The 12,513-nt window shown below is 37.8% G+C and overlaps 1 protein-coding gene across 1 annotated transcript in view; it reads right to left on the bottom strand.

The window, feature by feature from the left end:
- Nucleotides 1–12,513, bottom strand: part of LOC122362677 (multiple epidermal growth factor-like domains protein 11) — a 66,183-nt gene that overhangs the window by 15,521 nt on the left and 38,149 nt on the right. Inside the window, 5 exon segments of the mRNA XM_043264224.1 lie at nucleotides 605–779; nucleotides 2,778–2,990; nucleotides 3,941–4,077; nucleotides 5,480–5,600; nucleotides 6,463–6,709. Of these exon segments, the coding sequence (XP_043120159.1) occupies nucleotides 605–779; nucleotides 2,778–2,990; nucleotides 3,941–4,077; nucleotides 5,480–5,600; nucleotides 6,463–6,709 (893 nt within the window).

The following is a 12,513-nucleotide window of genomic DNA, read 5'->3' on the forward strand; positions in this document are numbered from 1 at the left end:
GCTATATAAATAAAAATGATTGATTGATTGATATATAAGATTAAATAATTAAATTAACTGATTTATTTAATCAGTAAATTGTGATATAATTAGGTCTGGACTTAATTATAATATAATAAAAAATTATGAATTTAATCATGTACTTAGAACTGTACTTTTGCACTGTATACATATTGTATGTATACGTATAAATAATAAAAAGTAAATAACATAAATACCATAAACATAAAATTATAATAAACCATTTTTTTATTTTAGCAACCACAAAACCCTGTTTTGAGCAGGTACTTATATATGTGATCAATTAATTAGTTCATTAATTGGTAAGTAATTAATAAATTAAAAATGATGGTCTATAACTGATGTCTAGGACGATCTGTGTTTATGTTACAAATGAGAGGTTTGAGTGATGTTAATGGCAGGTGTATAGATGTGCCTATATGTTAGGAAGGCATATGAAAAAAGACCATCCTTTAGTTCAGAACATTAGCAGCTATAATCATCAATGCTCAGCAGTCAATTTCATGTGACGATATATCAGCATGGCAAGATTTACTAGTATTTAATGAATGTAGACAATGATAAATGATAAACATGGACTCACTGTGTAGCCTGGGGCACAGATACAGGCCCCAGTGAGACTGTGGCAGTCTGCTCCATTAGCACACTGGCACAGCACACTACATCCTTCTCCATAGTAACCTGGGGGACAGGTCTCATTGCAGTATAGACCCGTCCATCCTGCTGTACATGAGCATTCACCTGTCAGTGGGTGGCAGCTGAAAAAGAAAAAGACAGATCGACATTCAAGTACAAATATGCCTAAAGATACGTTGTGTATACGGCATCTAAACAGAAACACTTTGGTCTCCAGAACAAGAGAGCCAAATCTGAGTACTAAAACCATTTGAGTTCATCCATCCTGGTGTCTGTGAGCTCCACTCAGATAAATGGGGTGTCCTTTCTCTCCTTCATGTAGTAATGAGCCCCAGTGTCTCAGGGCCTAATCTACCCATACCAGGCATTAACATTGCATTAGCCAGGAACGCGGCTAAGAAATAATGAATGAAGCACAGGTCGCGATAAAGAGCAAGTGCTATGCTACTGTTGAAAGGTGTTCGAATTTTTACTTGCAAGTCAAATGAAGTCAAATGGACTCAAATGGAGCTCTTTACTCACCCATGGCTCTGGAGGTTAACTTAAGAAAAGTTGGCTAGAAAAGTGATGATTGTAGGATTGAAATTTAGCTTAACCGTAGGGAACTCTACCAAGATGTAATGTTTGCCCCAAATAATCTAGCTGTTTAGCAATTGCAATTGGAAATTATGATCTAATTAAGGCTGTAATTTAGTCCAATTAATGATATAAGCATGAACTTAATCAAGTCTTCTTTTTAAAAATGGCAGTAAAGGAATGCAAGCAAACGGAGTACTATTTGTATTTGTACTATTTGTACTATTTCTTGACTTTTCTATTTCTGTGAATTGTTTGGTAAATATTAATATATGCATTAATATAATTGCATCCAAAATAAAAGTTAAGTACACATAATATTTGTGTGTGTACTGTATATATTTATGTATATACAAACACATGCATGTATACATTTAAGAAAAATATATTATGTTAATATATTGAATATATTTATCTATAATCCAAATTATATGAATATAAATATACATGTAAATACATATAAATATTTGGGATGCACCCATACTCTTTTTTTAGTACTCGCCTGATACCGATACTTTTATTTTTGTACTTTCCGATACAGAGTACTGATATTTTCATTGCATTTGTAACTTTTAAAAATATAAACGTTTTTTTTCTGACTCTGATGACCCAATGAGCATTTCCCTGTCCAATTCCTTAACTTTGCTAATTCTATTATTGCATTAGTATTGCATCTTTCTCATGGGCATTTAATAATTTTTACTTTTAATCTTTTATGTTCACTTTTTATTTATTTTTAAGTTTAATCTCTATTTTGCCTCATTTTATCTGGAAAAGACAGCATTTATAATAATTTGTCAAACCTGAATATAACGATTTTATGGCTTTCAGCCTTACAGACAATTATATATCACCTATATGTGATTAAATACAAAATAAATAGTAGTTATTAAGACTGATGTGGTTCGGGATTGTAAAATGTTCTTGGGAAATATTACCAGTATTTCAACTTGCCTAATAATTTGGAACACAGTGTAGAAGTCATGCTTTCTTCATCTGAAATGTGCTTTGGTTTATATTCCAAAGCCACTAATATAATGCAGAATGGTGAAGAATGAGAGAGAGGACATGTACACTGCAGCCTAGTGCTTTTCAGATATTTCACTTTCGCCATGTATGCAGTTAAGGCTGTAAAAACTGATGTTTATAGTGAATGCCCCATAAATTGTCATATTTTTATGATTTAGTTTTAATCCAAATTATGAGTGCTAAGTGAGTGAACATCAATAAAAGGTCACACAACAGAAGTATGCACTCTCTCTCTCCCTCATTATGGTTAAGTAACTAGTGGATTGGTTTGCTCACTTGTTTTTGACATATCTGCCCGAACAACAAACAGTGATGTCTGTGAGAAAGAGATATATGCACTCAACAAGCTTGCACATCTGTGCCACCCCACGCTCAATCCACTTTGCTTTGCTTATCAGCCTGCGCACATCTGCTATACAGGCATTAATACTGAATGTTTAATCAAAGGAGCTCAGTACTGGGCCTGATACCAATATTGCATCAATATATATATATATATATATATATATTCTCACCTGAGTGTGTTGGTGGCGTTACAGGGGCAATATCTGTCACAGATGAGACCGTAAAGGCCTGGTGGACAGAACCTGTCCTGGCAGTGAGGCCCTTTGAATCCCGTATCACACAAACATGCTCCGTTGATGTGGTAACACTTAGCCCCATTCTGACAGTCACAGTGGAGGGCACACTGAGGTCCATATGTGCCGACCGGACACTCTTCCTGGCACCTGGGAACAGTGAGGAAAGAAAACCCCAAAGCAATGTTTTGTTACATTATTCATTAGTCAGAGAGGCTCTGTAAGAAAAAGTAGCCCGTCAGAATAACACAAGCAGTATTAGTAGACTACAGAGTCATTCTAATCTAAGGGTCAATGGTCAATGCTCTGGGCATCATTTTTGGTGCCTCAGGTTCATCAGCCCCTTGGTTTCGCCTGGGGCGACAGCAAACTAAGACTGCAGTCATTAATTACCGTGAATACAATTAGACCCCGGCTCATTCTCTCTGTTGAATAGCAAAGTGACTTAAGGAACAACGACTTCCACAAGATCTTCAATATACAATCCTGGCAGAACATCAATCTTGAGTGTCCAAAGAAGCCATTAGGAGACAGATAAATAGCTCAATTAAATTATAAAACGGACTAGGTATGTTTCATGTTGAAATTACACCAGCGTCGTTTGTATCAGGAGAGACGGGTGTGAGAAGGACTCGCAGGAAGGGAGGAGGGGGTACTAACGCAATCTGAGATTATTCCTGCTGGGCTAATTCACCTGTCACAGACCAAATGAATGAGGGCAATTTTGTTAAATATTAGAGGATAAGAAGTGTCTGTCCTGAAAGTGTTTTCATTCTGCAGACAATCACTTTACTGCGCTAATAAACCCTAAGCTGCTGCAGAAGACACGGGAAAATAAAGGCACTGAGCAATTTCAATTGGATACTAATAAAACTCCATTACTAGTAATTAATGAGCAGAAACTTGCGGATCTAGTGCGGATCTCGGAGTGGGATCGGAGGATGCAGGGAATGTAAACACAGAGCAGTAAAAAGACAATTAATCAATTATTCAGCAACCAAATTTTGCAGGCTTGTTAACAAACTGCTTTTGTGGTGATTTTTTTAAAGACACAGAAAAATAATAACACAAATAGGCTTGGAACTAGGTATTTGTTCTACCTGTGGCCACTGTATCCTGCCATACACTGGCACTGTCCTGTAATGTGGTCACACAGTCCTCCGTTGCGGCATGAGCATTCCTTGCTGCAGTTGATCCCGTATTTGCCAAATGGGCATGGCTGGGCACAAACAGACCCCTGTCCAGAAAGAGGGCAGAGAAAATTTGTCATTCATGCCCATTAAAGGTGCATTGATTTACAGGAACAATTCACGCAAATAAAATTGCATCATCATCAACTCCCCATTTTTAAACCCATACGACTTACTTTGTTTCACAAGAATAAACTCTTAGAAGGTCCTTTAACACCACAAAAGATAACTGCGTAATACTTTTTAACTACTAACTTTAAATGATCCAACTTTTTAAAGCAGGAAAGCTTATGATTCACTGTCAATGGAAAAAATTCCATGAGGGTCCCATTTACAAAGAATTAACAACAATTTTTTTTACTTAATTTTCAGTCTTTTCATCGTACAAAGCCATAGACTTCTCTAATACTTTATTGGTGCTTTTTTGTAATTTTGGAGCTTGAAAGCATTTCCAAAAATAAAAAATAGTAGCAGCCAATACATTTTTCAAAATAAAAATAAACATTTAGAATAGCATTTTTCATACAGGTTGGAAAAACCTAACTTAATTATGGGAAATAAATTTTTAGGTAAACATACAGTATATAAAATAAGTGTATTTAATCTATACAACTAGTAAAGATTAAAGAATTATGCAGAAACAATATTTGTCCCCCTGAAAAAGGCCATATTGTATATATCTGTAGCCATTTATGTAATGCAGATAAGCTGATGACTACATGATCACGATCCAATCCAGTCTTTGTTACTGTACCTTTAAGAGTTTTAAGCAAGGTTCTGGAATTGAATCATTGAATTTATATGTAAACAGCTTGTATGAAAATGTACAGTACACAGTTATGATGTCAATACTATTGCAATTTCTAAATGACCCATTTTTGCAGTTTAGTTTTAATAAACGGTGAACTGAAGATGGAGCATTGCTTTGTGAATATTAGAGTACGTCTACATACTGTATCGAGTTAAGCTTTTTTCAGAAGAGAAAGGAAACTTGTGTTTTTGATATGTCCTCTTTACGAGTTTGAGATGATGCAAAAGAGCAATAATGAGGCTCAGCAAACTTCACACAATTGGCTTCCAAATAATAACTTCAGCTGCTCTGCGAGACTCAGATCAGTGTCATTTCTTACCCACTACATTCAGATTCTCCTCCACCCTTCCTTCATTTACCTCTTAAACTCTTTCACCCTCCCTCTATTCACTTAACCCTCCCTTTCTCCTTCTAATTACTCTCTCTTTTCCTTCCTTGCTTCCTTTAAGCATGACTCACCTTCTCTCCGTCGTTTCAGTATCTTGCCCTTTACTCTCCTTCACTTTCTGCCGCTCATTCCTTATCATCTGTCTCCTCATCTTTATTCCTCTCTGTTTCTTTTCTGTCTTTTATTCTCTCAGTTTCCATTTGTCCCCCACGTTTCCACCCTTTCGGTCCCCCCGTGTGCAGCTTCTTACCGTCCATCCAGCAGGGCAGGAGCATTCTCCAGTGATGTGATGGCAGGTTCCTCCGTTCTGACAGGGGCAGCGCTGCTCACACTGTGGCCCATGACTTCCAGAGGGACATCGCTCTCCACAGCTGCCGAACCACAAGAGGAAATACTTGAAACTCAGGCAGCCATTGCAAAGGATTGCAACATAAAACACAAGAACGTTCAAAGACTTTAGAACAAATGCTTCAAAAAAAAAAAAAGAAAAAATCCAACCATATTTTTTTTAAAGTAACCTCACAAGAACTTCACAGTGTTTTCACTATGCTAACAATGAATATAGACAAAGAGTAAGTATTTAATATGTAGATTAGCATGGGAGATCTGGGGCCAGTTGTCACAGTTGTCACATAGGTTAAAAATCTCCAGGTCTGAATCGATAGATATATTTTACGGATATTCAATTTACTTCCTCTATATAAAAAGATACACTTCTGTTCATGTGCTTGAGTGACTAAGAATTCATGTTTTTCAAGTCTTCAGTGTAAGATGACCCTTCAGAAAAAAATAAAAACAATAAAAAAAGTCTTTCCCAATTAACTGATTTAAAAGAATTTCTTGTTAATATCATTAACATTATACCTATTATTTTTATTCAAAGAGCTATATTGTATTTTTATTTTTTTCCCCCATATTTCTCGTTGCACAAATCATTATGGTTTTACTTTATCTGAAAAAGAACAAACATTTATTTAGGTTCTTTTGTGAACAACACAAAAGGTCACAAAAAAGCTGAATGTGGCTCCTTGGCAAAGATGTTGTAAAGGTTGAATAGCTTTTTGTAGTCAAGAGGTGTGTGCCTATACAAAAATTGACTTTCAAAATAAACCTACCCTTTTCACTAGAGTAACAACTTGTCCTTGTCCCCTCTGTATCAAGAATATGTTTCCGGAAAGACATACTAACCTTCATATCTCTATATTGCAAACTGGTTTTATCCCTGGTACTCACATGGGACCCATGTAGCCTGGTGCACATATGCATTCCCCCGTCTCGTGGTGGCAGGTGGCACCGTTGAGGCATTGACACTGCAGCTGGCAGCCCTTGCCATAGTAGCCAGGCTCACACTGATCCTCACAGCGCCATCCTTGGTAGCCGTCAGTGCAGACACAGGCTCCTGTGATGGGGTTACACAGGGCCCCATTCTTGCACTGACAGCGGTTGCTGCAGTGGGGCCCCCAGTGGCCACTTTCACAACCTGAAACACAGCGAAGAAGAAAGAACGCTATTTTACACCGGCCAACTAAGATGCCGCCACTCTCCAGTAAGAGCTGAGGATAAAAACTCGTGCTTATCAGTAAGACTCATTTTATTACATTCCAAACTGTGACCTGCAGTCCTGGAATTGCAGAGACACAAGATTTGTGAAGTCATAGGATTTTATTACAGAACTTATGCTGACTTATGCAAGTTTGTACAGTGTTTTGTCAATAATGTGAATCCCACTGTGAGTGGGGATTAGCTAAAGCATAGATTATTTACATCCCCTCATATATTCTTTTTAAATTATCAACAAGCTAATACCATGCTGAAGGCAAACACTATTAATAAAAAGGGTGAATCCACAAGGAGCTAATCTTGCAAACGCACCTAAAGTGGCCCAGAGATGCTATAAAATACTGACACATTCATTCTTGTGTTTACACGGTATTAACTAGCATAAAAAAGGGCCATAACCACCATAGACATTGAATTTGATTCCTTTAAATTTGTTTACAATCTTTTTTACTGCATGTATCTGGAGATATTTCGACTCTAAGAGCACTTTTGGTTTGCCTTACTGCATACTTTAAAAATCTGTGTTAACTATTAATATTTCTGCATCGTCACAGCTGTTCAGACGTTCAAAAATGTTTTGAAAGATATTTGAAATAAATTAAAAGTGACATTTAAGACATTTTAAATGTTACAATATATATGATCCTGGACCACAAAACTAGTCAAGTCGCACAGGTATTTAGTAGCCAACCATACATCTTTTAGCATATTAAGTAAAGATCATGTAAAAATAAATGTAAAATAAAAGTAATTTTTTTACCCATATCACTTGTTTTGTGGCGACATATTTCTATTTTAAATAAATGCTGTTCTTTCAAACTTTCTACTAATCAAAGAATCCTGAAAACAACAGTATCATATAATGTTTCTGGAGCACCAAATCAGCATATTAGAAAGATTTCTGAAAAATCATGTGATTAAGCAAGGAATAATGACTGCTGAATATTGAGCCATGACATTATTGATCACATTTTAACAAATATTCAAATAGAAAACTATTTAATATAAATAGATATATATTTTTTCAGCATTTTTAATAAAATAAGTGAGTTTAACAACATTTTTAAAACAGAATTTAAAATTCTTACAGGTCCAACACTTTTGAATAGTATCTGTCATTTAGATGATGGTTTTATACAAATTCAAGTTAAAGCTACCTTGTGATTTAAACAACCACAGAAACCAGTCCATATTTAGTGCCAGATGCTTAACTAATCTCAGAAGACCCTTGAAAGTGGATGGAGCCCTAATGAAGACTGTGTTGCTGCGAGACACCAGCATCCGCTGCGTCTATGCCAGACAAACATGAGGTGGATGATCAGCACTTCGAGAAGACAGCTTGGCACAGAGGGGGGTCATAGAATAACCTGGTGCTGCGGCGACTCTCTCCCAGGAGGTGTAACGTAGGCTGCATTAAGTAGCTGAAAGAGGGCAGGAGGCACGTTATTGATTCAACTAAATCTGCTACGGATGAGTTCTCCTGTCGGTTGAGCTCTCACACCACACAAATGACCAGGGCACATTAAAGGCAGGAAACCTGCGGGAGGTCAGCGAAGACGGATGAGCCGCTCATCGTCTGCTCGGCTCGCAGTCAATCAGCACTCATCACGCTCCTCACAGCTCTCCCACGCTGATGAGAGAAAAAGAGCAGAAAAACACAACGCATCCACCGTTTGCCTCACTCAGCGGCCCCCGGACCTCGTCAACTCCCCATCAGCCCCAAAGTGAGCGCTTCACTTTCAAAGAAGCCTCATACTGGGACGCAAACAGTTTCCTTTCCATTCAACACGGCAAATCCAAGTCCGCCGGCCTCTTCATCTGCAGCCATTCTGAATCATTGCGGAGGAGGACAAATAAAGTAGAAATCTAGCTTAATTTGCAGAAGTCTTTTCTTCTGGTGCTCAGAAGCAGCACAAAATGTTGCCATTGAAGACTCAAAGCCTCTTTTCCCCCCACAGCGAGACGCCTCAGCACATTTCCTCCTAAAGCCCATTATCTCGGGCCGTCTCTTCTGCGTTTAGTTTCAGACTCGCCGCAGACAGTGTCTCACTGCGGGCCCTCTGACAGCATTTAGCCGTGATTAAAGAGTCAGAGATCATTTGGTGCCACGGGCAAGGCTGTAAAACACACAGTCTTATTCCTTTTTCTCTGTATTTAAAGTATCTAAAGGAAAGCTTCTGTAAGGATGAGTCTAATCGGAGAAGAGATGAAGGAAGAGCGGATGAGGGCCCGTCGGGGCGATGGACGGTGTGTGTGGGCAGAGATTCAATGGTAAGTACACCAAACGACCGACCTGCAATGCAACCCCTATTAAAAGCGCTCAGCATTGCACAAACAGGCTAATCAAAGGGTGCGTTTGGGGAGACAACCGATGCTCCTCTTCGCAACAAGCTTGTACCTTGAGGCATCAGGGCTGAGCTGTGAGCGTGCGATTGTGTACTGTACTTTGATAAGAAGAAAAATGTACCGGCCTGATTTGATCAGCTGGTTGAGAAAGATCTCAGCGCAGGGCAGCGCCATGCACAATCCTGTGAGAATTCCTAATGCTGCTACTCGAAGTTCTCTCATAAGTGTGGAAAGCCTTATTACAAAACAAGTGAAATCACTTCAGCTGCAGGCCTGATATAAAAATTATTAAGGCTGACAAGAAAAATACTGTATGTATTTTGGTGCTACGTTCTGCCTTGAGCTGTGTGCTCAGCTAAATAAACACGAACATCACAAAAGGCTAATTAGGGAGGATTCCAGTGTCTAAACTCTTGTATTTTCTATGAAGACAAAATATCTCACTCCTGCGGAATATAGAAGCCCTGCTTACACTGTCTCTTTTTATTAAAAATCTGTTTTGTGTCTGAGCCTTAGCCTTTAGGGTAGTGCACCTACATATTGAACAACTGCACTTCATATTTCTTCTCTTCTATTGCTTCCTTTCACTCCTCAAAAATGTCAAAGGCAAAAAAAAAAAAAAAGATACATATTTCAATAATTTAATTTTTATTTTTATTTTATTCTTTGTGAAAATCTAAGGATATTTTATGCTAAAATTCCAAAGTAAATAAAAAGCAACTTTACTTTATTAGCATTTTCTGTCTGACATTCAAATAAAGGCAAATTTTACTTAATAAAACTGCTATTTCCAAAATTGAAATAGCAGTTAATTTATTTATATACTTATTTTTAATTTTATTATTTGGTTGTTTTATCCCACATCTGCACGCTTGGGTTATTTTCTTTGCAAATGAAGGTTAAAATCGTTTTCCCTGTTAAAGTAAAACCTATAAAAAAGAAAAGACTGTGCTTTGCATCACTCCTCTTCTAGCATTACCCTGTCTCTCCTCAAAATAGCATGCCAAAAATTCGAAGATGTCTTTAGATGAATTTTTACTAAACACATGCTTTACTAAAGTTTCTACATTCGAGTTTTGCATCCTTCAATAAAAACACAAGCTCAAGCCATATGACATTCTGCATCTACCACTTCGTGACTAGATTAAAACTAATATATCGGTCTTTTGCCAATCTGCCATTTGCCCTTTTATCATCCAATAGATGGACTGCAGCCATCTAGATGTTTGTAACGGAGCCAAGGGTTTCTGAATCAGATAGTGTAATAGGAAGCACTGTACAAAAGTGTGATTACACTGTCTCTATCACAGCACACAATGCCTCCAGGGCCAATTACTACTTCCTTGCACCCAGTCCAGCCCATTCCACTCCTTTAATTAAAGCTCTAGCGGTGGAGGGAATACTCTAGTCAACCCCTTACACCCAAGTTTTAGCTTTTGTGGTTAATGACTGGAGGAAGTGCATCCAGACAATTAAACCAGCAGATAAATGAAGATCCCAAAGCTTGGCAGCTGAACTCTTGTGTTTGGGTTCATCTCTGCTATGCCATGATGAATACAGGATGGGAGTTTGTCTCTACATGACAGAGTGTCTTAATTACTGAACAATGTCACAGCACCATGTGCTACGTGACTCAAGTCCGACTCGGCACCCGATGACGTTAGACCTGTTTCGTGCCAGTTAAGTGTGTTTTTCAGAGCACAGGTTATACAAAATCCTTATTAAGTCACTGAAACAATGTGCAGCTTCAAAGAAGACTAAAGTAAATTAAAGTATATGGGCAAAGTGGCATAACAGATAGTTTTAAAATATACAGTGAATGGGAGATTTGCTCTGTTAAAGTATTCTGTCCTGTGAGAAATAAGTGAAGAGTCATATTCACCCACAAACCTTGGCTGATTTTAAATTTTAAACAATTATAGGTCCTGCGCTCCTATTACCTCACAGGTTTTCTGATTAGGGAGAAGGGAAAAGAAGAGAAATTGCCAAATTAGATCATTTCAATAATAAATACATTTTCAAAACATCTCACAAAAGTTGTTCACAAAGTCCTTTGATGACAACCTTTGGAAGCATCCAATACCATCCAATCACTTGTCTTATTAAACAACTTTAGAGAATCAAATGCCATAACATTTCGCTCACTTATTTATAAACTAAAGAGTTATTTGTTCGCTGGTGTGGACGCAAATATAGTTATTGTTATTGTTAAATTTATAGTTATCGTATTGTGGTGTGAACGGGCCTGTAGTGTATGGTTTGATTTACTAAATAGAACCATATCTTCAGAGTCATCCTTTAGTAATCAGACTTCTCTGGAAATATGTTTTGTGCTGTAGATTCAGCTGTGGTGTTGAAGCACATTTAAATATTGGTAAATCAAACTCTGTGACTCTGTAAGTGCAATATTTCATCCACATCTGCAGATAAATGAGCACCATTAATGGAGCCAAACGTCATTCTTTTTTGGTATTTTGAAAAAAGGAAAGGTCAGTTCTCCTAGCAGAAGTTCCAGAAGGGCAAACATCATTTTTAGTGCCTTTACCGCTTAAATTAAAAACAAACATATGCCTCTTTTCCTATCTTTCTTCATTTTCATTTCCCACATTCATCTTAGTTCTGCAACAGATGAACAGACTTATAGTGCTTTACAAATATAGCTCTTTTTTTGGACAAAAGTGCCGATTGTTTAGTACACTAGGATGATAAATGTCTCCTGGACATGCTGTTAAACGTATAGTTGTAAAAGCTGCCAATACTCTCACCGTGAAATGGCCCACTGGGCTGTCTAGAGCTCCACTGACACTTATCACTATGTTATTTATTTGTGCGCTGAAAGAGCCGACTGCTAAAAGAATGAATTAGGGATACATTAGGGAATTTGGGAAACATTATGTGGGATGGAGAGCTGATGGATGCTATTCTAAATATACAGAAGGAACTGCCAATAGTCATGTGGGGTGGATAGTGCTGAGTTGTAATAACAGAGGGGGGAGCGCTTGCACTGCAGCTGCCAGCCAGCCTCGACGGACCGGGGCGTCCCTCCTACCCTAATTTATCTCAGACAAGCCCCTGCTACATGTTTCCTTTTCCCAGTAGAGAGAAGCAGCATGGGACCTGCCAGCCAAAGCCTCAGGGAGACACGAAGCATAAGGATGTGCTGATGTCGTATCTTTTGCGCGCTATGACTCACGCTGTGCTACGGTTCACATGTAAAGACTTTTACTGTACTGTTTTGATCTATTACAGTATCTGCAGTAAATTAACATTTTGTCAACTAACTTGTGCACGTTAACAAATTTAATTTCAGTATTCTGTAAGATCATCTATAGTTGAATGATTGCCCATAGAATTGTCAACTACTTTTTCTAATTATTA

This window comes from Puntigrus tetrazona, chromosome 18 (assembly GCF_018831695.1).
Source record: "Puntigrus tetrazona isolate hp1 chromosome 18, ASM1883169v1, whole genome shotgun sequence".
Lineage (NCBI taxonomy): Eukaryota > Metazoa > Chordata > Actinopteri > Cypriniformes > Cyprinidae > Puntigrus > Puntigrus tetrazona.